The sequence below is a fragment of the Sarcophilus harrisii genome, chromosome 1 (genome assembly GCF_902635505.1).
Source record: "Sarcophilus harrisii chromosome 1, mSarHar1.11, whole genome shotgun sequence".
NCBI classification, from domain to species: domain Eukaryota; kingdom Metazoa; phylum Chordata; class Mammalia; order Dasyuromorphia; family Dasyuridae; genus Sarcophilus; species Sarcophilus harrisii.
In genome coordinates, this window is record NC_045426.1 from 661,972,771 (window position 1) to 662,000,349 (window position 27,579).

Consider the following 27,579-nt stretch of genomic DNA (forward strand, 5'->3'; position numbering starts at 1 on the left):
CCGCCCTCCGGAAATATCCTTGTCTTGAATAAACAGCTTCTTTGTCACCTCACACTCGTACTGGGCCTGAGAACTGCTCCCCTTGGGGTGACTCATGTGGCCCCACTTCCCACCTGGCCCCCAAGTCCTGAGTTCCCTTGCTCCTGGCTCCAGGGACAAGCTTGGGCATAAAACCACAATCTCTAAACTGCAGGGCCAGCCCCCAAACTGCCACCTCCAACCTTTGGAGGTAACACCATCTCGGGGGGGGGGGTTTGGGCAAGGGAGAGCTTTGTGGCTGACGCTCGTCAGTGAGGGACACTGGCTTGGTGGGGGGAGTAGATGCAATAGGAAGGTCCCAGGCTACCCCCAAAACCAGAAACCACGCTAACCCAGAAAGCTGGGTTTTGGGGGTTGATTATCCTTTATTAGGGATTTCCACTTAAAATCAGAGCATCACAGCAGGAGAAAAAGAGAGGTTTCCCAACTCCCGGGCTCAGACCTGACCATTCCCAGACAGTCTGGCTCAGACTGGACCATTCATGACAGTCCAAGAATATTTCCCCCTGGGGATGGGGAGGTGTAGTCAGTATGGATCCTATATTCAGGGCGCTGGGAGAGTCAGGACCTCAAACAGGAGCCCCTGGGGAGTCTTGATCAGCACTGGGGTAAGCTTGGGTGGGGGTAGCGACTCTGGCCCCCAGGGTAGGACTGGGCAGAATCTAATGTGAAAGAGGGAGTATGGACAGTGTCACAGTCACAAGATGAGACCTTCAGTCACCTTTTCTAAGCCCTTCATTTTTCAGACAAGAACCAGAGAGGTCTATGACGGCACTGGAAGAACGTCAGAATCTGAACGCAGGTCTTTGGGGGCCAATCAGCATGCTCCTTCCCTTGCATCCACTCAGGCTTTTGGGCCGGACTAAGGGAACCAGGCAGACGAGATCAGGGCTGGTCCTTGCCCGCCCAATTTCTTGTCATTGATTTCTAAAAACACCATCCCGTCCCCCCTTTTTCCCTCTGCCCTCAAGGGTTTGGGGAAAACTCCAGGGGCTGGGGGAAGGGTAGGCCGTCCCCTGGGAGCCGCAGCTTTTCCTGCTCAGCTTTCCTCAGCTTGGGGCCTAGCAAAGCTATGAAGTGTCAGCTAATGGAGATAACGGATAATAAAGATAAGAGGAGACCGCTGGATACATCAGTCAAGTGATAAATGTGCTGACAGAGCACTGCTGGTGAGACCCAGAGCACGCCCTGGGGGACAGGGAGGAAGGGGGAGGGGCTGCCTGGTTCCCTCTCTTCCCGCCCCCCCCCCTTGGGCTAGCATCCCTGGACACACCAGAATTCCCTTCCCAACATTCCAGGTTCAGGGGCTCCCCTCCCACCCGAGCCCCTGGTGCTGAGCCCAGAGTGGCTCCTGGGGTCCCTGGGAGCCCGTATACAAGGCGTATGTTTCCATGAGGGTGTACACATTGGTGTGTGAGATGCGTGAGTACATCGGGAACGGGGCTGTGGGAGGGGCCGTGGCCAAGACGAGCGGGGTCTAGGGGAGTGCGTGTGCTAGAGTATATATGTGTGTGTGTTGAGGGTCAGGGGTACGGCGCACAGACGCGGGCATCTGGCGGGCATCGAGCACGGCTTCCTCTCGGGAATGGATCTCCAGATCTCGCCGGCCTGGCCATCGCTGCGGCGCCTCCAGGGCCCTCAACCGCTGCAGAGAGAGTGGGATTGGGGAGGGAGAGAACGGAGTGCCAGTGAGCCCCACGCCCACCCACGTCAGCCCCCCGGCTCCTGGGACGGCCTGGCGCAGGCGAAGGCCTTCCGTTTGGACCCCAGGCAGGAAATCTGGTGTTTTTCTAAGTGGCTGCCTCTGCTGTTCTTCTTGCCTTCTCTCCATTGTCAGCCCTTCCTTTGGGGGAGGGAAGAGGCGGGAGACCAGAAGAGGCTGGAAACCTTGCACCTTTGGCCGCTGCCCTGCCCTGATCAGTCTAGGCCATGCCTTCTCTCCCCAAACCATCCGACTCGGCAATCAAAACACCAGGACCCCAACCCAAGTTCTGTCATCATTTCTCTCTGGGCCTCGGCTTCTCCATCTGTAGAATGGTAGCTCCTGGGGTCCATAAACTTATTAAAAATTCTTTTTCGATAATCATATTTCTCTAAAATTGGTTTCCTTTGCACTTTTAGGCATTTAAAAACATTCTGCAAGCAGTTAGGGGTAGAGCACTGGCACGGGAATCAGGAGGACTGAATGACAGCTTTTGGGGTCCATAAATTTGTTAATTTTTTTGGATAACCATATTTCCCTAAAATTGTTTTCCTTTGCAGTTTCATTTCATGCATTTAAAAACATCATTCTGTAGTCAGTTAGATGAGGCAGTGAATAGAGCACTGGCGCTGGAGTCAGGAGGACCTGTTCAAACTCAGCCTCAGACTCTTACACTTACTAGCTGTGTGACCTTGGACAAATCTCTTAACCCTAATTATAATAATTAATTAAATAATTAAAACACCATTTTGACTGTCAAATGAGTCTTTGACACATACAAAAAACCATAGACAGTCTCTGAGGTCCCTTATGGATCTAAATCTCCTGTTTCTCCAACCCATTGCTGACTCTTAATCCCTGATCCTTCAGATCCTGTCCCATTCCTATTTCCCCTGAGCTTCAAAAGTTATGACAAGAATGAAAACAAGAAGTGAGCATAGAGATATTCAGGCTAATCTCCTCTATCTTGCAGAAAAAGCAACTGAGTCACAGAGAGGGGAGGGGGCTTGCTCAGCATCCTGAAACTAAAAAAGGAAAAGATACTGGCTTTGAGCCTAACTATCCTGGGTTCAGATCTACCCCCTTTATCAGCCTCTAGTAATAGCTGGCTTTCCAAGGGTCTTCATCTAAACTTCTGTCCATTTTCCACAAGAAGTCTTGCTGTGGTTTCCCTTCTCCAAAGTTCTGTAGCTTTCATGGTCAGCACCATCCTGCCCCCCATTATCCCTCAGATCCTTTCCCTTCTCCTCCCTGGCCTGTTGAAATCTTCCTGGCCTGGCTCAATTACTATCTTTTCCAAAGTCTTCATCAATCATCCCCCCACATGGCGGGGAGGGGAAGAAATTTGGATCCCAGGATTTGAAGCTAGAAGCCTGACAGCTTCATTTTGTAAATTAAGGAAGTGAGACTTGGAGAGGAGAAAGTACTTGACTGAGGTCACAAAGTTAGTAAGAACAGGTCCAGGATTTGATTGGGTTCTCTGCTTCTAGGACATTATATACAGCTACAGCTCTACAATAAAAGAGTGCTCATGGATGTTCAGAGAAGGGGGGGTCACTCTGGAGTATTTGGGGAAGGCTTTGGAGTAGGTGCAATGTGAACCAGACCCTGAAGGATGCTTCTGAGCTGGGAGGGCCTTTAGAACATAGATATTAGAACTGGGAGGGCCCTTAGAACCCAGGATGTTGGAGTTAGGAAAGCCTTTAGAATAGAAAGTCTTAGAATTGGGAGGGCTCTCAGAACCCAGAATGTCAGAGTTAGGAAAGCCTTTAGAATATAGAATGTCAGAACTGGGAGAGCTCTTAGAATCCAAGATATCAGAGCTGGGAATGCTTTTAGAACATGAGTCTTAGAATTGGTAGAGCCCTTAGAACCCAGAATGTCAGAGCTGGGAGAGCCTTTAGAACATAATAAAATCCAAACTGGGGAGAACTTTTGAGATCATAGGGTCCAACTCCTTATTTTGCATTGGAGGAAAGGCAGAGATGAGGAGGCTAGGGACACCATTATGATAAGAACCCAGGTGTCCAGTTCCCAGTGCAATAAGTTCCTTGGCTGTGATTTGAGAAGAGAGGAGATTTTAAAGAGAGGATCCAAATGGAAGAAAGCGGGATGGAGAGAAGGGGGAGCAGCCGACCTTGCCAAGGTACATGAACCCATGGGTCAGGGAAGAAGAATGGAGGCAGAAGAGGGAGCAGTTTTGGGGAGTCTGAGTTTGAGATACAAGAGATGAGAGACTGTGGAAACATGGGCCATGGAGTCCTAGGAGAAGCAGACCGAGGGTCTTATCTGCAGCAGGTGAGGACTTGGAGCAAAGAACTTAATGGCTCACGTATGGTTGGTCTGTCCCCCAGGAGCTAAATGGGAGAACATTGGGCTCCCTCAGGGCTGAGAGGAGTAGTGGGGTCAGAGTAGGGCTAGACTGAGACTTTCAGGCTAGGACACTCCAAGAGAGCGAGGCGGAGCCCATGGCCACAGCCAGCAGTGGTGCCTTTGTCTAAATGGGGGGGGGGAGCACCTTACTGGTACTTCACTCCTCCTCAAAGCATAGATAGCCGAGGAAGAGGAGGGCCCAGGGAGAGCTGATGTTCAGCCAATTTTCATGACCCTCTTTGGGATTTTCTCTTGGCAAAGATACTGGAGCTTTGCCATTTCCTTCTCCAGCTCATTTTACAGATAAGGAAACTGAGGCAAATAGGGTGAAGTGACTTGCCCAGAGTCTGAGCATCTGAAGCCAGATTTGAGCTCAGGAAGCTGAGCCCTCCCAACTACTTAGCTGCCCAGGGAGAGAATTAGGGGTAGTCTAAAGACTCCAGGTAGGTCGATAATCATGAATGGTTTCTTGGCTCCAAGGCTTGGCGTTCAGCCATGTCCTTGAATCAGCCCTTCCCCTGAAACAAAATGCTTCTTTCCCGTGACAAACTGCCAAGCCCAAGGCCTGACTCTGTAGACAACGGCTCCCTGCTTCACTGCGGTGATTCACTAGGCCACGAATCCCACTTCCCAGTTTGTCTATGGAGCCAGGTTCTGAAATAGGGCCTTTGTGGCCCAGCGCCAGCCTTTGGCTCTGGGCCTCTACTGTCCCTTCCTCTGGTACCGCCCAAGGACCCCTGGGGACTACCATCTTGGAAACGTGCTGCCCCCAGCCTAGTTCTTTTGTCCCTATAAGGCCCTGGGATCTTCAAACCACTGTCTTGAGGAAATAAAAATACATCACTATAGTGGGTGGGGGAATCTCAATACAAATACTACCAACTGGTATTTAAAAAGGACGGTACAAAACAACCCAGCTTTGTCCAGTTCCAGAATCAGAGGATCTGTAAAGGGCACCTCCTCCAGCATAGAGACTTTCCTACGGGGGAGTCCCTGACCAAATATCTCTCTGTCTCTCCTAAGCTTCCATTACCTCCAGTGACGGGACCTCACTATCTTAGGAAGTAGCTCTCCATTCACAGATATCTCCATTTATAGCTGAAAGTGATCTCCCAGTAACTTCCAACAGTCCCAGTTCCAAGTGATTTCCCAGTAACTTCCAACAGTCCCAGTTCTAAGTGATTTCCCAGTAACTTCCAACAGTCCCAGTTCCAAGTGATCTCCCAGTAACTTCCAACAGTCCAGTTCCACTCTTACAGACCATGCAGAATGAACTTGTCTGGTGGAAGGGAGCCAGCTTAAGCAAGAGGCTTTTCCCACTCTCTTTACTTCTAGAATCTCCCCTCTGAGATCATCTTCCATCTGGTCTGCTTCTATCTCCTATACTCCCTGTTTGTACCTGCTTATTTACTTGTTGCCTCTCCCATAAACTCTTGAGGGCAGGGACCAAGTTTTATCACTGTCTGGCACAGAATAAGTGCTTAGTAAATGCTGAATGACTGATGAAGGAGACCAGTAATAGTAAGATCTATTTCCATAGGCCTCAAAGTGTTTTTTTCCCCTTTCCCCCTTCCCATTTTTCAGATCAGGAAACAGGCTCAGAGGCTTTCTCAGAAGTGATGGGTATAGGTTTCCTGATTTGCTGAAAGATCTATTTTCAAAGCCCCATTTTCTCCCCTTTCTATCTCTGTTTGACTTATCTATGTGTGAACAGACTACTCCTGTATTAAAAGGAAAATATCTTTTTGTTGCATAAAAACATAGATCTAGTTTGGTGTCAGGCCCATGGCTTACCATAAGAAGGATAATTTATATTAATGGAATAGCTGTAGATTTGTAATGGATCTGCGAGTGAGATTTCATCATTTTTAAATTTGGCGCTAAAAGGGATCATTGAGTACAGAAGCTTCATTTAAAAAAAAAAAAAAAAGAAAAAAACAGACTTTATGAAGGTTAAAACTTGCTTGGACCACACAGCTGGTAAACTGAGCTGGAAAACTGAGATCTGCAGAAGTATTATCCCCATTTTACAGAAGAGGAAACTGAGTCTCTGAGAGATTGACATAGCTAGCAAACGTGGGATTTGAATTCAAGTCTCATTCCTGTAAGACCAGGACTCATTTCTCTAAGTCCGATCCTCTGTATGACAACATCACTCCCATTGCCGAGAATGTAAAATGGAAAGAACCTTTGTCCTCCCACCCTTATCGAGACTATTCTCTTTAGTCCCGACCTACCGGTGCATACACACTCAGGTGGATGACCCGGATGGCTGAGGAGGAACTCACCTGGCGGGGTTTCCAGAAGGCTGGCTAGCTTTCTGATAAGTGTTCATGAGCCTCCTCTTGAATTCTTCTAGGGCCTCAAGGTCTGAGGAAGAAAAAAGCATCAGGGTCAACCTGGGGGTCCCCATCACCCTATGCTGGGCTTGGGAGGTGACATCTAATCTAAACAGGCTTTCACATAAATGAGGCTTGAACAGTCCCCAACTCAAGTCTTCTCACTCTTTCCCCCATTTACAATTTTCCCAGTATTTCTTCCATCTGTTTCTGAGGGTTCCCAGAATCCTCAGGAGCTACATCAGTCCTTAGAAATTTCCAGGTGTTTTTCTCTTGACTGGAGAGCAGGGATCTGGCATATGGATGCTGGGGTCAATGAGAGAGAGAGTGCCAAGAGACAAATGAAGGACCCTGAGTGTCAAAGCCCAAAGCCCCGAGTCACGGTCTGGCTCACTTACCGAGGGGGGCCGGTTTAGCAGGAACAGGCGGTCGTGGAAGGAGCGTTGAGCCCTGGGCCTGTGAAGGTTGGAAGAACACAGATGTATCCCAGCAAGAGTCCTGGCTCTGGAGCGGGCAGCTCTGACTAAATCTGGTTTCTTCATTTATCAAATGAAAAATGACCCCCAAGGTCCCTCCCAGCTCTTCAAGCTAAGTCCTCCCAGAGCTCTCGTGCCTTAAGGCCCCTTTGCCAACCTCCCAACCAAAGTTCTGACTCTACTTGGGTCTGTCTCTTCTACGCAAAAACAAGAAAATGAGAGGGGTTGTACCCTGGACTGCTCTAGGACATAGGACCTGGAAGTATTATACAGGAAGCTCAGACACATCAAGAGACAAACACATGGGCAAATCACAGAGAACACACACCTAGAAAGATAATTGCATACCTGTGCATGTACAATCATACAGATCTCTCTCTCTCTCTCTCTCTCTCTCTCTCTCTCTCTCTCTCTCTCTTTCTGCTTCTGTCTCTGTCTCTCTGTCTCTCTCTGTGTGTGTATGTCTCTCTGTCTCTGTCTCTCTCTGTTTCTCTCTGTCTGTGTCTCTGTCTCTCTGTGTCTCTGTGTCTCTCTGTATCTCTCTCTGTGTCTGTGTCTCTCTCTCTGTCTCTCTTTCTCTCTCTGTCTCTGTCTCTCTGTGTCTCTCTGTCTCTCTCTTTCTCAAACACACACACAGCCACATCCCATTCAAACTCCAATCCCATCCCCAACCATATGACAATAAGAATATATAAGAACAGAATGATAACGAAGAATAATTAATCCTCCCTTTAACTCATTGAATAAGGGAAATGAACCTGTGATTGGTAGAAGGAACTTCCCCAGTGAAGAATCTTTCTACCAAGCAAATTGCCACCACTCCTACTATAGTTTTCTTAGAAAGCTGCTTGGGGCAGCTGAGGTTAAATGACTTAGCTGAGATCGTTCAGTCTAATAACCATCCTCAACATAACCCCCAGCCCCTCTCTCAGTTCAGTCCCCTAGCCCACCTCCTGACCCCAATCTCATCCTTCTCTCCTCCATATCCATACCCAGTCTCAGCCTCTTGACCATCTCTGACTTTAACCTCCTCTTCCTCCTTGTCCTCTCCATCCCTCTGCCCCCATCCATACCTCTCCTTCCCCCTGCCCTAATGTGCCCAACCCCCCTCCCCAGCCCCAGCTGCCCCCCAGCCCTCACCTTGGTCCTGATGCAAGTTTCCAGGGTGGCCGTGTTGATGTCCAGCTGCCCCTTGGTCAGGGCCAGCTCCTTCTTCTTCTCCTCTAGCTCCTTCTTCAGGGCGTCCTTCTCCTTCTGCAGGGCGACCTTCTCCTCCAGGGCCAGCCGAGCCTGTTTGACACAGTCTTCATGGACCTTCTGCAGCCTCTCCTGGGTCTCTTTGAGGACCTTGTCCTTTTCCTCCTTGCAGGCTGCCAGGCTCTTCTCCCCGGCCTCCTTCTGTCGCTTCAGCTCGGTGTTTTCTCGGGCGACCTGCTCGATTCCCACCTTCAGTTCCCTGGCCAGACTCTCGACCTTGTCGAGCATGACTCTGGGCAGCTCCCGGCAGCGATGCACCACCTTCTCCACCTCCGGGTTGTAGTACAGTAGAGCGATGCTGTCCAAGGACTTGTACAGCAGGGACTCCCTCCACACTTGCTCCATCTTGGAGACCAGCTTCTCCTTGTCCACAGCGGCGCACATGTCTCGGACGCGCTGCAGCTCGCCCACCACCAGCTGGTACTCGCCGAAGTTGCTCATCTTCTCCGCGCTGCAGGCTTTGAACTGGGACTCGACCAGGCCCTTGGCCGCCATCAGGGACTCTTTGTCCTTGTTGCAGGCCATCTTCAGGGTCTCCTGCACTGCCTGGGCTGTCTTGGCCTTCTCCTCAAGGGCCTGGATCTGGGCTGGGGGGTGGAAGCAATGGATGCACTCTGAGACACAGTCTCTTGGACTTGGACTTGCCCTTCAGAGAGATCCATGAACTTGGATTTTAAAATTATTATTATTTTATAAAATATAATGATGATAGAAGTGGTTTCTTTTTTCAGCTTCTGTATTTTATTTTATGCACTTCAGAATATTATTCTAGAAGAGGAGCATAGATTTTGCTAAGGACTCCAGGAAGTAAAAAGATGCCCCATTTTGAGGTCAGTGGTATCCCCAGGGAACAAAGTGTGTCCTGTCAGAGATGGGTGGGCAGAATGGGAGATAGAGCAGCAGAGGGGATGTGGGGGACAAGTCACCTACAGATCACAGATGGAAGGGGCTTAGCCACTATCCAGTCCAACTCCTTTTTAAAGATGAGGAAACTGAGGCTCAAAGAAAACAACTGATTTGTACAAAATCACTAGGTGACAGTTGGGATGTGAGCCCCGTTCCTCTGGCACTCATTCCACTCTAGTACCTTCCCTCCGGGCCTCTTAAGATTGCAGTCTCTTAAGATTGGTTACATCTTAGTTAGGGGGAATGGATCCGAGAAGGGACTTTTCATATCCCATCTATTCAAAGCATATAAATGGATGGACGTGTAGAAGAGTCATTTTGGATGAGCCCACCATTCACTTACCCCAGAAATGGATCCAGGAATTATTACATCAGAGATGGGATTGAAAGGAGAGGGCAGGAAGGAGAAAGCAGGAGGAGGTGAGTTAGACACAGAGATGGGAAGAGAGGAGTCTCCAGTAGGTCTTTTTGGGACAGGTGATCCCTGACCCCTGCTCTCATGAAGTATCTAATCCAATATATACCCGAAGCACGAATCTCTGTCTTCTCCCTTCCTCTCTCCGTTTCCCTCCTTTCCTCCCTTCCTTCTCTTCTTTTCTCTCATCCTCCTTTGTCAATTCCATTAACTCCCAATACATCAATTATCCCCTCTATACAAGTGACTCCCATAGCCCTCCTTTAGCACTAACCTCTGACCTGATATCTTGCCTCTGATAGTCAGCTGGACACTCAACAGCCCCTCAAGCTCACCAAGGCTCTGGCAAATGGTCATTCAGACCTTGATAAAGACCTTTAATTAAGGAAGATCTCCCCTTCCCCTTCTCGTTGTGGGCTGATTCCTAAGAATCCTAGAATCTCAGAGCCAAGGGAGCGTCTAATCTGACCCCGACTTCCATAGGATGCTCTTTTATAAGCCTCTTGACTTCCACAGTTCTAGTGCTCCTCCATCTTTGGCCATTTAGATCTGGAAGAGATCCTAGAGCCTGAGTCTGCAAATGAGGAAACTAAAGCCTCACCAGGAGAACTGACTCTCCTAAGATCAGACGGTTAACAGAACTAGAATTTGAACCCAGAATTTGAATCCTAAACTCTTCCTCCTTTCACCTAAAGTGGGGCCACGGGGCTAGGACTCAGTGTGATGGCATCATGATATCATGGACAGACTCATTCCCCCACACCCTTCATCATCCTATCCCTAGCCCCCTGGTGAAAAATTCCTAGTCCTGGTTTTATTCCATCCTCTACCTGGAGGTGTCCCACAAAATCCTTGTCCTGGACCTCCTCTAGCAGTTTCTTTATCATAAGGGGACTGGACTAGATGACCTTTGAGCTCAAGGATCATCTCATTGACCACTATCCCAAGGGCTTCGATTATCCCCTTTATCTACATCTGTGTCTATAACACAGATCTCCAGCGTTCTGACAATAATTTAGTCTTTCACATTCACCAGATCCCAATCCTGACCTTCTCCCCTCGTCCCATCCCTCTTCCTCCTCCAACCTGTGCAATTCCTCAGATGTTCTGCCAGCTGTTGTCGGCAAGCTTCTTCACTCTTCACGATGGCAACCACAAATTTCATGTTGTTCTCATGCTGATTCTGTGAAAAGGAGACACTGGGCTCAGATCAGGGCGGCCATTCTGAGGCATTCGATCTCCCTCAAATCCTTCAACTGTATCAAAGGCTGGGTATGGGGAGTGAAGATAATAACAGCTAACATTTATACAACGCTTAAAGGTTTGCAAAGCACTTTCCATATATTAGTTAATTCATTTGATTCCCAATCTGTAAAAGTGATGCCATAAATATTTTTAGTCCCATTTGTCAGACAAGGAAACTGAGGCTCAAGTTGGTGAGAGCCAAGATTTAAATGCAGGTCCATTTCATGATACCATGTTATTTCCCTGGTGTATGATCTCAGGACAAATAATATGGAATTGTTGAACTGAAAATTTGAATGAAATAGAAAAACTAAGCTAATGAATAAAAGGATGGTATATGAGAAGAACTTTGAATGTGGAGCAAGAAGACCTGGCTTTATATATTGATGTTGCTATTTATTTATTTAGATTAATTGGAGTTAAGTGACTTGTCCATGGTCACACAGCTAGTAAGTGTAAAGGGTCTGAGGCCAGATTTGAACTTGGCTCTTTCTGACTCCAGGGTCAGTACTCTTTATCCACTACATCATTTAGCTGCCCCTATTCTGTTATTTATTATCTTGAGCAAGTCTTCTCTCTGGATCTCAGTTTCCTCATTTGTAAAATGGGGAGGTGGACCTATGTGATTTGAGTTTCTTTCCAATTCTACACCCCATAATCTTACATTAAATATGAGAGTTATTACAGTTTAAGAAGTGATCTTCTATCTCAGCCCAGTCTTTAAAAGTTTGTTCTCTTCATAAATGACTAGAACTCGTATTATTTCAATACAAACAAATCATATTGATAGGTCCCTCCTACTTCCCACTTTCCTGCTTGTCTCCCTAATATCAATGATAAGATGCCAATTTTCCTTAATCCTGTTATCAGACATTCCCATATACTCTGATGATATTAATGTTACATATATTATTATTAATAATAATAGTGCCTAGAACTTTTATGTCTTTAAGGTTGTAAAGTGCTTCCTATATTATCTCATTTGATCCTATGCTATTAGCTAATAATGCTATTATCATCTATTTTGTTGTTCAGTCACGTTTGACCCCATTTGGCAGAGATAGTGCAGTAGTTAGCCATTTTTTTCTCCAGCTTATTTTATAGGTGAGGCAAATAGGGTAAAGTGACTTGCCCAGGATCACACAGATAGCAACTATTTGAGGATTACATAGATAGTAAGTATAATGCTCTATGCATTATAGTGCTCCTTGTCCAGATGAGGAAACTGAGGCTGGCAGAGACTGAGACTTGTCCGACTCATGCAATTAATAAGTGTCTAAGGAAGGATGAGAACTCTGGGTTCTTTCACTTTGCCACATTTAAAAACAGAAAGGTCAAGAACCTAATTTCCTAAAGATTAATTGTTATTCTCAGTTTCCCTCACCATGTTCTAGTCCTTAAAGCTTTCTAGCCTCTGGGAAGCTTTGCTTTTGTCCTTCTATCATCTTCATCCTTCATCATTTTTTTTTTAAGTCTTTTTTATTGTGTTTTTTTTTTTCAAAAGACATGCAAGGTTAATTTTTCAGCATTGACCCCTGAAAAACCCTGTGTTCCAATTCCCCCCCTTCCCCCCTCCCCACCCCCACCTCTCCTAGACTCTCTCTTAAGACTCATTCAAGGGGCAGCTAAGAGGAGTCAGGAGAATCTGAGTTCAAATACAGCCTTAAACTCTTGACATGTATTATCTCTGTGATTCTGGGCAAGTCACTTAATTTCAATTGCCCAGTCAAACAACAACAATGAAAGTGCTTTCAGGCAGTGTCCTAGTTTTAAATTCTACAGAATTTAAAATTAAAATTCTCCTCTTCCTCAAGCCTCCTTGACTGAGTCCAGTATGGCGCTTGTAGATAAAGACATATACACAATTTGGGGATTAGGAGCAGGAAGTGGCAGAGGGAGGGCTGTGAGCCTGGGTTTCTTCCATTTTCCACATCAAGGACAGCTGGACCTTTGTCTGTGTCACTCCCTACTCAAGAAAGACATTGCTAGGTGGCTGGTATGATTGATGGAAGATTAACCAAAGAAGACCAGTACAATCTAAACTATCTTCTGAGGAACTCCCTAAAATTTGATCTCCTTCAGGTTGGCCTGGAAAGTTACAAGGGTGCCTCAGGAAACCCCCAGTTTGTAGGAGGGACACACCTGCCCTAAAGAGCCCTTAATTTGAGGGGAAGACATGTCTCTCAAAATGGGAGGGCAGACAGAGCCTCCATCCTCAGGGTGCCTGCGGATAGAGGGGCGCATAGGCTTGTCAGAGGGGAGATAATGCTGCCCTTGGGGAGGAGACTTTTCACTCATGGAAACCCCCCAGTCTGAGAGGGAATCAGCCCTGCCCTCAGGGCACTCCCAGGCTGAGGGGGCTATAGCCCAGAGCTCCTGGCACAGAGGGGAGACCACATTGCCCTCCGGAAGCCCCCGGGCAGAGAGGCAGACAGGGCCCCCCCCCCAGTGAGTCCAGATTCTGAGAAAGAAACTTGGCTCCTGTTCTCAGAGAGCCCCCATACCGAGGGGGGACAGGACAGACACACACAGAAGTAGGACATCTGTGTGGCTTCCTGTGCTGAAAAGGAGGTGGGGGGAGGCTGGGATGGGAGGGGATTTGGAGGGGGAGGGGGTGGGGAAGCCATCCTCATTCCAGAAGTGATCCACAGTCTCTGGGGAGGCCAGGCTCTCAGATATCTCTTAGATCCTGCCAGTTTCCTGATGGAGAAACTGAGGCCGGCACAATGGATTTTTCCTAAGTGCTCCCTTCCTCCTCTGAGCTCCACCCAGGGAGACTTCCTGAGCTCTTGGCCCTTCGTCCTGCACCCCCCCCCCACTTCCAAGCTGGGCATGGGCTCCCAGAGATGAGAAAAAGAGCAAAGTGGAGGAGGTCACTCTGGGCGCTTGTTATTACGCTGGTAATCACCAGGTCTTTAATGTAGCTGTAGGGCAGGCAGCCAGTTCATTTTTGTCCCTGGCACACAGACTTTAATAAATGATTGCTGGATTAAGTCAAAACTTCCCCTCATATATTATCATCCTTTTTACAGAGGAGGAAACTAAGGACCGGAGCAAGAAATTAATTTATTCAAGATCAGCTAGTCAGTCAGTGGTAGAGCCAATATTTGAACCCAGTCTTTCAAATCCATAACCCATGCCCCTGCGCCATTTATCCTCCCACAATTATATTGGACCATATAATAATAATAATAATATTCAAGGGGCTCGTGTTTCTCTAGTGCTTTACAATTTGCAAAGCAGAGAGACAATAGGTCGTGGTGGATGAAAGCTGGACTTTGAGGCAAGAAGATCTAGTTCAGAGCTTGGAAAGTTCTAAAAATATGAAGTATAGACTGTCAGAGCTAGAACAAAGAAGACAGAATATCAGAGCTAGAAGGAATCTTAGAAAGAATGTCAAAACTGGAAGGGTTTAGAACATAGAAGATAGAACCTGAGAGCTGGATGAGATCTTAGAACACAGAATGTCCAAACTGGAAGGGCTCTTGGAACATAGAAGATAGAACCTGAGAAATGAAAGAGACCTTAGAACACAGAATGTCAGATTTGGAAGGGTCCTAAGAATATAGAAGAGTTGAAAGAGACCTTAGAATATAGTGTCAGAGCTAGGTGAGCCCTTATAACGTCAGAACTGGAAGGGCCCTTAGAACATGGAACATAGAACATTAGATTTGGAAGGGGTCTTAGGACATGGAAGATAGAATGTCAGAACTGAAAGGGACCTTAGAACACCAAGATAGAACATAGAGCTAGGAGGGACCTTAGAACATAGAATCTCAGAATGGAAGGGACCTTAGAATGCAGACAACACCTTCTAGGACTATGGGAGGTGCAGGTGAGATAACCTTTGCCAGGTGTTTGTGGATCTTAAAGCTCTCCATACCTGTTAGCTGTTAATCCCTCTACCCTGAGAAGGGAAGGAGGCTTATTGGTACCTTTCAGCTCTAAATACACGCTGCTACTATCACAAGCTACAAGGGAAGGCAGGAGGCTGATGGGCACCAGCATCTCTGGGGGAGTGAGCAGGAGGGCCTGGGCTGTGGACTGCAGCCAGTCTGGCCTTTTTGGCTCACGGGCAGTTTATCTCCCCTTTCAGAACACAGACCTGGCCAGGGATGGGCAAACGGGGCCCCCTCCTCATCTCCCCAACCCCGGCCAATCTCACTGAACGCATCTGCTTGAGGGAGGGGGTGCTCCCACCGGGCTGCAGCTTGTGTGGGCGAGATTGGCGAGGGGTGCAGCTGGGCGGGTGATCCAGAGAGGCTGAAAGCGGTGGGAGAGGGTGTGAATGGTGGGGGCAAGACTGTGTTTGTGTAGAGGTAGGGGCTGGATCTGTGATGTCATTTGGCTGAGGAACTTCTAGGTGAAGGAACTCCTTCCCCCAGCGCAGAATGGCACCTTCTCTTCAACTTAGAGAGTTTCCTGGGGGCAGGTCTTACTGACTTACTGTGCTACTGCTCCCTCTCATGACCATGGGAGCTGCAGGGAGGGGAGCGTGTGGCTGGGTCAGTGTCTGTGCCCATGGGAGAGGCAGGGAGGGGACCATGTGGCTGGGTCAGTGTCTGTGCCCATGGGAGAGACAGGGAGGGGAGTAGGCAGCTAGATCAGAGTGTCTGTGCCCATGGGAGAGGCAAGGAGGGGAGTGGGCAGCTAGATCAGAGTGTCTGTGCCCATGGGAGAGGAGGGAGGGGAGTAGGCCGCTAGATCAGAGTGTCTGTGCCCATGGGAGAGGCAGGGAGGGGAGTAGGCAGCTAGATCAGAGTGTCTGTGCCCATGGGAGAGGAGGGAGGGGAGTAGGCAGCTAGATCAGAGTGTCTGTGCCCATGGGAGAGGCAGGGAGGGGATGTGTGCGGCTGGGTCAGTGAGCCTTGCCCACGGGAGAGGCAGGGAGGGGAGTGGGCAGCTGGGTCAGTGTCTTTCCCCACGGGAGAGGTTCTCTGTGTCCGTGGACACAGAATTGGGCCCTGACCTGTGCCTACATGTTGAAGTGGGTAAAGATCCTATGTCCAGGTCACAAAGGGAGCACCTGAATTACCTTGGCTTTACCACATGCTTTGGGACCTCCTGGACCTCTTTCCCCAATGAAAAATGAGGGGTTGGAGTGGAAGCTCCTGTGTGCGATGCCATGTGTAGAAAACTGATCAGAATTCTCTGACCTCATACCCATGAGCTCCCACCTACCCCACGCCCCCCTCATGCCAACCAAGGAGCGGAGCTGACCCACAGATCGCCCTGGGCTGGAGCATTTCCCCCCAGTTCCCTCCCCCCGGGGCCAGCACCAGCCTCTGGCCATCCCAAAGGGTCTCACCACGTCCACTTGGCACTGGCGGTAGCTGGCATTGATGCGGTCCAGGTCGCGCCGGCTGCCCACCAGCAGCTGCATGATGGCTTCCCGCGAGCGGGTGGTGATGTTCAGCTCCTTGGAGAGGTTGGTGTTGAGGGCGCCCAGGTTGAGCAGCCGCCCCGACAGGGTGTCCGCCCGCTTCTCAGTCACCTCCAGGTGGGCCTCGGTGCCAGCGTGGGCATTGCCGTAGACCATGAACAGCACCAGCCCCAGGATGATGAGGAACTGGATGAGAGACACGAACAAGAAGAAGTACTTCAGATAGTACCAGCAGCCCCGATTCTCAGAGCTGCTGATGTGCAGCCCTGTCCGGGAGTAGCTGCTGCTTCTGTCCATGGCTGGGCCACGACTGGCTGCCAGGCCGCCAGGTCCTGGGCTCCGAGGGGAAAGGGTGGGGGTGGGGCCTCCTGCTGTCCACCTCCCCCCCCCCCTCCCAGGAGCCTCTCCTACCCCCTCCTCAGCAGGAGGAGTGTTTATATTGCCCTGCTTAATACTTCCTCCTCCTGGCTCCTTCCTGCCCAGGAGGAAACCAGGTCCTGGGGTTATCATAACAAGCCTGCCCTGGACTTGGGGGAGTGTTGGCTCGAGGGACTCAGCCAGACGGGGGGCCGGACCCCGACTGCCACCCTAAGTCACTGTATGGGGTAGTTGGGGCCGTGGGAGAAATGCCAACCAAGCCTGCTGTCCTGTTTGCTGAGGATGATACTCACACAACAGCGGACTCGGAAAGGATCTTAAACCATAGACTAAGCTAGGAGGCGCTTAGAATGTAGAGCACAGAATATCAGGGAGGGGACAGGGACCTTAGAATTTCAGAAGACAGAATGTCGGCCTTGGAGGGACGTTAGATCACAGAACGGCAGAGGTGAACATAGAATGTTAGACTTGAGGAGACCTTAGAACACAATCTGAACCAGGGGGGTCCTTAGAACACTGAATATTAGGCTGGGGGAACACAGAGTGTGAGATTGGGGGGCAGGGAACCTTAGAACAGAGTGTGTCAGACTTGAAAAGACCTCAGAAGAGAATGTCCGAGCTGAAGGGATCTTAGGGCATGAGATACCAGAGGGACCTTAGAACCCAGACATAAAAGGTCAGAATTGAAAGAGATCTTAGAGTGTAGAATGTAGAATGTCAAAGTTGGAAGGGATCATAGAATACAGAACAGAGCTGGGAGGGCCCTTAGAAACTTAAATGCCAGAATGGGGAGATATCTCAGAACACAGAAGTTCAGAGCTGGGAAGGTTCTTAGAACAGAGGATGTCCAAACCATAGCCATGTTTTCTAAGTTGAGCTGCCAGAGAACTACCTTGTGCTTCCTTGTCTACCTTGTGCTGGAGAAGGGTAACAAGTACTTAACCAGTGTCTGCTTAGAAATCTTTCTTTAACGAGAAGAAACCCACTACCCTTAAGGCACCTCTTTCCATTTTGAGATGGCTTTATTTATTAGCAAGTTTTCCCCTTTCACTTAGCCCAAATCTGCCCCTCTGAAGCATCTGTCCATGGCTCTGCCCTTTGGGACCAAGCAAATCTCTGGTGTTCTATCACACATGACATTCTCCTGCTGTGCACCTTTTATCTCCATTCATACCCTAGGCTCCCTCCCAGGAGAAGGGCAGCCCTCTCAGTCTGACCCCTTCCCTCTCTGTCTTCTCAAGGCTCTGCCAGTGATAGCATTCCATGACGATATGGCCCATCATATGAGGGGCTTTACCACTAGACTGGCCCCTTTGAGACTGGAGTAACATAAGTCACCCATCTTGCCTTCAGTTTCTCTCTCTCCAATTCTTCCTTCACAGAGCTGAAGAATAATCTTCCCCAAACTCATCACATCTCTCCTCTCCCCTGCTCACCCACCATCTATGGCTTCCCATTATCTCCTCAGGATGAAGTCTAATCTCTTAGCCAGAGATTTGAGGTCCTCTCCATTCTCCCTTGTCAGCCCTAGTTTCTCCTGCTCCTCTTCACGCACGCTCCCTTTCAACTCAAACAGAAAACATATGTATTCTTCCTTCTGTTTCCTTGATTTGTCTGAATTCCTGTAGACTGAGACTGAGTCTGACTAGTCAGGAAATCGGGTCAGAGGGCCAGCATTTGGGTCAGGAGGCCCAGAGGGTTAGGGGGAAATCGGGATGGGACAGTTGTTGGGGGAGGAAACAGGGGGCTAACTAGTCAGTCAGTAAACATTTACTAAACATTTGCTGTGGGTCAGGCGCCAAGTGAAATGCCAGGGATACAATGAAAGGAAAAATAGTCTTCCCCAAGCATCTCATGTTCTAACAAGTGAGACAGCCCAGGTGCCTACAAGATTTATACAGAGGAGATGGAAGGCTATCTCAGAGCAGAAGGCACTTTCAACTTGGGGTGGAAAAGAGCTATTTCAGAAGCTGGGGCTTGAGTTGTCTTGAAGAAAGCAAGGGAAAGCCGGGAGGTGACAAGGAAGAATGGAATTCTAGGCATGGGAGAGAGCCAGTGCAAAGTAATGGGATGATCCTTTGGAATTTGTTGAAAGGAGAGATGCTGAATGAGAAGAGAGCAGGTAGCAAGCCCAATGGATAATCCAGATAGGAGGCGAGGAGGGTCTGTGCAAATGGAGAGATTAAAAGATGTGAGATAATTCCAAGAATTAGAGTGGCAAGAGATTGGGTATGTGCTGTGAGTATGGGTGAGGAGTTGGGAAGGAGACAGAGGCTGAGAAGGGCAGGTACCGGAGGATGAGGATGCCATTTACAGGAAGAGAGACAACTCTTTGGGGTCAAAAGAATGAGTTCTGTTTTGGACAAGTCTCAACTTTGAGATGTCTATGGGTTCATTCAGGACAGTATGCCCAAGAGGCAGTCAGTGATGAAAGACTGGAGGTCAAGGCTGGATAAATAGCTTTGAGAATCATATTCCTAGAATTAATCTTTTTTTGTTTTTCTCAATAGTATTCTGTTTTTTTCAATTACATGTAAAGATAGTTTTTAACATTCATTTCTGTAGGATTCTGAGTTCCCAATTTTTTTCCTTCTCTCCCTTCTCTCCTCCCCCAAGACAAGCAAGCAATATCATATAGGCTATACATGTATAATTGTTTTAAACATACTATAAATTTTTCAATTTTTCAATAATATTTTATTTTTCCAAATACATATAAAGATAGTTTTCAACATTCATTTTTATAAGGCTTTGTGTTCCAAGTTTTTTTTCCCTCCCTCAAATCTACCCTCCTCAAGATAACAAGTAATCTGATATAGGTTAAATATAAATATATTTCCATATGAATCATGTTATGAATGAAAAATAAGAACAAAAGGGGAAAAACCATCAGAAAGAAAAAACAAATTTTTAAAAGATGAAAATAATATGCTTTGACACCCAATCAGTCTCCATAGTTCTCTCTCTGGGTATGGGTGGCATTTTACAAGTCTTTTGGAATTGTCTTGGATACCTGTATTGGTGGGAACTAAGTCTAACATAGCTGATCATCACAAAATGTTGCTGTTACTGTATAAAGTTCTCCTGTTCTGTTCACTTCATTCAGCATTAATTCTTGTAAGTCTTTCTGGGTTTTTCTGAAATCATTCTGCTGATCATTTCTTATAAAACAATAATATTCCATTACAGTCATATACCATAACTTATTCAGCCATTCCCCAACTCATGGGCATCCACCCTACAGTTGATCATTGAATCTATGGAGGATGATGAGATCACCAAGTTAGATGGCACAGAAGGAAAATAAAAGAGAGTCCATGACAGACCCACACAATTAGGAAGTATGACCTGGAGCAGGGATCCAGCAAAAAAAGACCGAGGATAGGTTAGCCATGTAGAAGGAGAACAAATAAGAGCAATGTCACAAAAATCCAGCAAGAAGACAAATGTGCACAGGAGATGAGGGTGATAGTAGTCTTAAAGACTACAGAGAGGTCCAGAAAGAGACTATTGAATCTGACAATTAAAAGGTGACTTTTTTTAGGTGTTTCTTTTTTTTATTGAAGTTTTTTATTTTCAAAAGATATGCGAAGGTAATTTTTTCAACACTGACCCTTGAAAAACCTTGTGTTCCAACTTTCTCCCCTTCCCTCCACTCACTCCCCACATGGCATTTAATCCAATATATATTAAACATGGTAAAAATATATGTTAAATAAAAGGTGACTTTTTTGAGTGAGCTGGGAGAGTGATTGAGATGAAGGAATCAAGGAAGAGTCATTCAGAGTTAAGTGGGGGATCGGGGGCTGTGGAGTTTGAAATGGCGGAGTGTGAAGGAATGTGGGATAGAGCTCAGATCATAGATCTGGGCGGGGGGTAAGACAGGGAAGCTTGGACAGCTTAGGAGGCTAGAGTACTACAGTGGAAGTTAGGGTAATGGGGATCAGAGAGATGGGAATTGGGAGTGATGCTGGAGACTGAGGAATTGGGGGGAAATGGATAGTCGAAAATAGGAAATCATACTCAGGAAAGGGGAATGGGTGGAAAGTACAAGGCACAAGGAAGGGAAGGATGAGAACCAGAGAGTTATTGTTGGAAAATTATTCCTCTAAGGAGAGGAAAAAGGAAATAAGTCACTTAATGAAGGTCAATTAGGTTTCTAGTAAAGCCCTATCCCAGAACAGCTAAAGACCTTAGCTGGATGGAAAAGGCCAAGGCTCCCCATTGCATTTGGAGCCATCTCGAGGCATCCTGAACTATATCTGGTCACTGGATCCGGATGGCTCAGGAGGAAAGGGTGAGGCTGGTGACTTGCACAGTCCATTCTCACTTATATCCAATTCACATCAAGACATTGATATCCTCTTCTAGAATGACGAACAAAGCGCATCCGGGGCAGCCTCAAGAGTCAATCAAGAAGACTCTGATTTTGACAATTGGGGCAGCACTGGGGAGGGGGCAGAAACCCTTGCCTTGATTCTGAGAATTCCTAGGGTCCTGGGCGAACATAAAATTTGGCTCCCCGTAGCTGGCTCTGGTCTGCAAAAATGAAGTTGGCCACTCTCCAGGTAACCCCCAAATGTCCCAACTGGCTCCTGTCCTAAGGGACCCCACTACATAGATTCAGTCTTCCTCTCTCTCCCAAGGATGCCTTGTAATACGGCTCAGGCTGGGGGCTCCCTGAGGATAAAGTGTGAATGAAGGTTGGACAGCAGCCCAGGCCAGAGCTGGCCAAGGTGTCTCCAACTGGGGGCCCTCTCCCCGGACCTTGCCAGGTTTATACAATTTCCTATTTTTCTTCCCGGCATTGTTCCCACCGGATTCCCAGCAGCCTCCCAGTTTCCTGAAGGGGAGGGGAGGTCAGGGGAGACCTGGAGTCACAGAGTGGGGACACCAGTCCTCACTCAGGGAAACAACCCACCTACCCAGGGAAGAACAGACAAAAGCAAATGGTTTGTGGGGAAGAATACAAACCAGGGCTGGATTTTGAAGGAATTAATGAAAAAACATTTTTCAAGTTCTAAGTGCTAACCACTCTGTTGGTTTCTGGGAACACCAAAAAAAAAAAAAAAAAAAAAAAAAAAAGGCAGGGACAATCCCTGTCTTCAAAATCCCTCTGAAGAGCAGCTCCCCATTTCCCTCCTCACTCTCTCCATTTAGCAGAGTTGACCAGGGAAGAATATTCTGGCTGGGGAAATCTCGTGGGCCCAAGGGACGCAAGCTTGACATACTTTTTCTGGAAGCAATGGCAGAAGTGGTTTGACTTTGGTTCCTGAAGGGGGAAGAGGTAGGGGATGTGGGCAAGGGGAATGGTAGAGGGGATCCAGGTTGGGGCAGGGTCACTAGTTGACCTAGACATGAGGCAAATCGTGGCTATGGCTGCCTAAATACAATGGCTCATGTTTGGGACTTGCCAACCAGGCCAGCAGGATCCCAAGCAAGAAGTAGTGGAGATGAAACAAATATGGCTTCCCAGGCCTTAGTTCTCATTTGAAAGCATAGAAAGATGGTCAGGGTATGAATTCAAAAGACTTAGGGGTGAATCCGCCCCAAACATTTAATTAACCTTTAATTTAATTAATTAATTTAATTAAAATTAATTTAATTTAATTAACTTTAACTAGTCACTTCAACTGGGCCTCAGTTTATATATATCTGTAAAATGGGGATAATGACAGTACCTACCTCACATAGTTGTAGTGAGAATCAAGTGAAATAATATTTATAGAATGTTTTGAAAACAGAATAAATGGTCTTGAATTACTTTGATTTAATTTAGGATTGTTTCCTTAAGAACTAAGCTAGCATAAATATTTTTAAGTCTAATTACCTCTAGATTTAGTGAATGAATATTTTAACAAGATTTATTAGTGGAATATGAAATTGCTTGCCTTTTCAATGGGTGAGAGAGAGGAGAAGGACAGAATCTAGAACTCACAATTTTTTTAAAGGAATGGCTAAAATTGTTTTTACATGTAATTGAGAGGAAATAAACTATTAACAATTAAAAAAATTAAAAGTTGATAAATTAGAGTAGGAAATATATCTTTATGGAAATAATATAATCATTATATTAAGCTTAGATATCACAAGACTCTTTCCTAAGGTCAGACTGCCCTTTTCACACAACTGGAGGGTTGATAGTTGATTCTTAACTCACCACAAGTTAATGAGCATCACCTACTTACAGCAGAAACTCTTACCCACTGAAGTAGATTCCTCCAACAAATTTGTAGAATGATAGACATGTGCTCTACACCAGTGAAATATTGAATTTAACAGTTAGCCTGCTTTGGAAATTCTTTCTTCCTCCCAATCCCCATGCCAAGCAGCAGAATATTGCAAATCTGCCTACTTCTCTGTAATCCCTTAAATCTGCTTGATGAGTAGAATTCCTTTTTTTTTTTTTTTTTTTTTTTTTTCTGTTATAAAGATAAGCTTTGGAAACCTGTCAAATTGTCACTAATCTCTGAGGGATTAGCTGACCTGATTTAATGATAACCAGCTGGCTTTGCTATTAAATAATTTTCTTTTGGAAGTAATAAGGCTCAGAAATGTTGTTTTCCCCTTCCTCTCTCTCTCTGTGTTTCTGTCTCTGTGTGTTTCTGTCTCTCTCTTTTGACGTAAATTCAACAAATTTTAAAGCACTAGAGAAATGGTAATTATTCTTAAACTATGCAGAGGCAAAAGCAGACCATCCCCTGTAAAAATAAAAAGTTCTGGGTATGGCTCTTTGATCACTATAGCTCTCTGTCTCTCTGAATCTGTTTGCCTGTCTTTCTCTTTGTTTCTCTGCCTCTCCATATACCTACTCCTGCCTCTCTCTGTCTCTGTCGCTCCATATCTTTGCCTCTGCTCTGTGTTTCTCTCTGTGTGTCTGTCTATATCTGTCTCTCTCTCTCTCCATATCTCTGTTTCTCTCTGTCCATAACTCTGTCTTTTTTCTGTCTCTTTACTTGTCTATCTCTCCATATCTCTGTTTCTTTATCTCTATCTGTTTCTCTTTGGCCATAACTCTTTCTTAGTCTCTTTACTTGTCTATCTCTCTATATCTTTGTTTCTATCTCTCCAGATCTCTGCTTCTCTCTCCCTCTCTCCCTTTTCTGTCTCTCCCATTCCCTCTCCTTCTCTCCCTCTCCCTCTCTCTTCCTCTCTTCCTCTTTGCTCCTCTCCCTCTCTCCCTCCTCTCCTTGCCTTTCCTCCTTCCCCTTCCTCTCTCTCTCTGTGTTTCTGTCTCTGTGTGTTTCTGTCTCTCTCTTTTGTTATCTCCTCCCTTCCCCATCTCCTTTTCCCTCCCCCCCCTCCCTTCCCATCCTATTCTCCCCTCCCTTTCTTATTGAGGCAGAGAGAGATTAAGTGACTTTCACCTAGGGTGAAATTCAAACTCAAGCCTTCTTTACTCTAAATCCAGGTTTATTGTCCTCTTCACTATCTAGGATTAGGAGTGAAAATGGGCCTATGAGTGGATCTCAGGGACATGGGATCCTGAGAGTGGTAGTATGGGGAATTTTTTAAAGAAGAGATTCTGGAGAAAAGTGCACTCCCTTCCCCAGATGTCAGCAGTTGAGGCCAGGCTCTATGCCAGGTATAGCTCAAGGTCTAGAATCCTAGAACTCAAAGTAAGGAGAGGATCTCTAGGGAATCTTCTTGTTCACCCCCATTATACAGATGGGAAAACTGAGATTCAGAGACCAGAATGGATTTACTGACAGTCACACTGGTGTAGTAAATATTGGTACCAAGAATTGGAATCTTGTTCTCCTGATTCCTATTCAGATATTCTGTCCCTCTTTTTTTATTTACCCTTCTCACAGGGTCTGAAACAGGGGTTCTTAAATTAGAATGTAAGGTCCAGGACACAAAAGTTTTAAGAACTCCCATTTATGTCTGCTGACCTGGAATTTCTGCTCTGAGAGTCTAGGCTGGAACAATGGACATAACCCTAGATCCTAGAGTCTGGGACCCTGTACCCATCTCTGCCGCCCTTACCAAACATCTCTGGCCTGAAGCCAAGTGATCAATCACTTAGACAGTCTACAAGCATTAATTAGGTGCCAGGTGCTGGTGATAGAAAGAAGAAAATGAGAGTATCTGCCTTCAAGGAGGGAGATCACATGGACACCTATGGATCCATAAAGAGCCTAATGGAACCAACCTAAGGTAATTGAGGTTGGGAGTATGTTATACTAGCAGCCAGGGAGATCAGGAAAAACCCACGCAAATGATGGTGTTGGAATTGAGCTTTGGAGGAAGCTAGAGGGGAGGGAAAGGATTCTGGCACGGAACATAGTTTATACACAGGCTGGGAGATGGGAGATGGGATGTACATGAAGCTTTGTATGGCTGCAATACAGGGAGAGCAGAATAATAAACCTGGAAAGAGGTCAGAGGTAGGTTGTGAAGGGTTTTACATGTGGACAAAGGAGTTTGCATTGGCTTTTGTAGCTAATAAGGAACCCCAGGAGTTAGTGGATCATAAACTCATGAGATCTGGAGATGAAAAGGATCTTGGAGATCCATGGCTCCATCCCTTCCTCATTTTACAGATGGAAAATTGCAGCTCAGAGAGGTGAATTACCTAGACCCAAAGTCACACAGGAAGTGAGAACCAATGCAGAAGATCTGGGTTAGAGACTTGTCTCTGCTGCATTTTATGTGATTGAAATATCATATTGGCACATTATATTATGGCAAATCAGGTGATGTTATATCATATTGTCATACTGGCACATTATATTATGTCATATAACCTCATGTTATATCATTACCATGTTAATATATTATCTTATGTTTTATTATATTATGACAAGTCAAGTCGTTACTCAGTTCTCAGTTTCCCCTTCTACAAAGTATGGAAGTTCGACTAAATGGTTTTCTCTAGATCTTCTCTAGCCCTAAATCCTAGTTAAAATACAAGATTCAAACCCAAATCCTCTGAATCTTCTTCCTACCTAATAATCTTCATTCTCCCCTAGGCCTGGAATGCCTTTTGGGGACTCTTAATGGGGAGCGAGGCTGGGACCTCTGAGCAAGAAGGCTCAGGAGAGAGACACAAAGAGAGAAAAGAGACAGACAGAGAAGAGAGAGACAGAGTGGGACGGCTAATGGGGGTAGGAAGGGGAAGGAGAAGGAAGATGGAGGAAAAAAACCATCCACCTTTCTGAGCCAGAGGAACTTTAGCATTGAGTGCAACTGAACCCACAGGTTGTCTTTCACTGCCCCCTGCTGGGCTAGGTAGCAACTGCTGAACCTCTCTCCAACTGAGTTTCCTTTAGGGTTTCAGAACCCCAGCCCTCCCCTTCCTGGATCCTCACAGCAAAGAAGAAGAAAATCCTCATTGCCTATTTAGGATTCGCTGTAGGGACTTTCTTTTAGACCCAGACAGCCCTCCCTCCTGGGGCTAGACGGTGCTTTTTGTAACATTTTCTTGCTTGGTTATAAAGTGCTTAGCATGATTCCTGGCATATAGTAGGTGCTTAATCAATGCTCTCACATGCTTTGTCTCTATCTCTCTCTGGGTCTCTGTCTGGGTCTCTTCCTCTCATTTGCATATCCATGTATCAGATCCACAGACTTGTGGATGCCAGAGGTGGGAGGGTCCTTAGAACAGAGAATTTTAGAGCTAGGAAGACCTTTCGAATACAGGATGTCAGAGTTGGGAGGGCTGTTAGAAACACAAGCTTTCAGATCTGAGAATACCCTTAGAACAAAGGAAATCAGAATTGGGAGGGTCCTTAAAAGATAGACTAAAGGGGACTTTATGAGTTGGGAACTGATCCAATCGTTCCAGAGAACACTTTGGAACTATACCTAAAGGGCTATCAAACTGTGTGTACCCTTTCATCCATCAGTATCTCTCTTGGGCCTGTATTCCAAAGAGACCATAGCCAGAATGAGACACAATCTTATATCTCACTATCTTTTTTACTAGTCACTCACACTGAAAATTTCCACTCAAGACCAGAATGTCAATGCCCAGGAATCCCTAAGACTATAATGGACTGTCAGAGCTGGAAGGCAGATTATAACAGAACACAAGCTGTGAGAGTTCATGGAGTATAAAATATCATTTGGGAAGGACCTTAGAATACAAAGTGTCCAATACGAAAGACCTCTTAGAACATAGAAAGTTTACACCCACAAAACTGGCAAAGATGACAAAAGACAGGAATAGTCAATAGGGAAGGGATTGGGGGAAAAATACACATTCTTGCATTGTTGGTGAACCTGTGAATCACTACAACCATTTTCAAAAAATCTTTTTTTAAGCAGTTATAAATCCTCTCTCTCTACCCCCTCCCTTACTCATTGAGAAGGCAAAAAAAATACGATACCCTTTTAAAAATTGTTTTTTTCCTGCTTTTATACATATACATTAACTTTTTACATACACATTGCTTTCAGAATCATGTTGGGAAAGAAAAATCAGAACAAATGTGGGAAAAAGTTCTCTGGGTCCCTTGTGGATACCAGGCTTGGGAGCAGCTCAGAGCCACGTACCGATGGGAAGATCCAAGGTTAACTAGGGGAGGCAGCTGAAGGGTGACTACTTAAGGCCCTGCAGGAGCAGGTCTGGAGCTCATGGACTCAAAAAGCTACAAACGTTGTGGATCTGACACAGAATGAACATTGGAAAAGAACAATTGTCTGGTTTTTGCCTCTGTGCTTTTATAGGCATCAGGACTGCTTAGTTTAAGTGACTCCATACTGAAGTCCTATCATTATACTATAGTATTCAACAATAATTCAAACAATATAAGGTTGTTACAGTGCATGGCACTAAGCAGACATTTAGTAAATACTAGCTTGCTGATTGATTGGCTACTGATGTGATGTCGGAAAGATTCCTATCTTTGATTCCCAAACCCCTCTAGTGAATGTAATTACCCTTTGACTCACAAATCCTGGTCCCTTTGAATTCCAATAGAAGATCCAGACCTGTCCCCCCCCAATCTGGCACCAGTTCCCCATCCTCAGCCAAGCCTATGTTAAGGGTCATGATCTTACCACCTGAATCCCAGCTTTGAGCATATTTCTAGCCTGATACGTCCGCCTCTATCTCACTG

The 27,579-nt window shown here is 46.4% G+C and overlaps 1 protein-coding gene across 2 annotated transcripts; it reads right to left on the reverse strand.

Annotated features, from left to right (window-relative positions):
• Window positions 1–380: 380 nt before the first annotated feature.
• Window positions 381–27,579, reverse strand: PLVAP (plasmalemma vesicle associated protein). Of its 2 annotated transcripts, XM_023496882.2 has the most exons (7): window positions 27,521–27,579; window positions 16,061–16,321; window positions 10,594–10,690; window positions 8,070–8,773; window positions 6,852–6,909; window positions 6,403–6,484; window positions 381–1,684 (listed from the first exon to the last, which is right to left on the reverse strand). In XM_023496882.2, exons 1-7 carry the CDS (start codon window positions 27,542–27,544, stop codon window positions 1,678–1,680), a joined length of 1,233 nt encoding a protein of 410 aa, XP_023352650.1. In that variant the 5' UTR covers window positions 27,545–27,579; the 3' UTR covers window positions 381–1,677. The 2 variants fall into 2 exon arrangements, with proteins under 2 accessions (XP_023352650.1, XP_003760899.1); XM_003760851.4 differs by lacking the exon at window positions 27,521–27,579 and having other exon boundaries at window positions 16,061–16,540.

Excerpts from the sequence above, each read along its gene's own strand:
- PLVAP (XM_003760851.4), bottom strand. The coding sequence starts at position 16,432 with ATGGACAGAAGCAGCAGCTACTCCCGGACAGGGCTGCACATCAGCAGC. Across the intron at positions 8,774-10,593 it reads ACATCTGAGGAATTGCACAG|CCCAGATCCAGGCCCTTGAG; the intron begins GTTGGAGGAGGA and ends TCCACCCCCCAG. Across the intron at positions 6,910-8,069 it reads AAACTTGCATCAGGACCAAG|GCCCAGGGCTCAACGCTCCT; the intron begins GTGAGGGCTGGG and ends CAACCTTCACAG.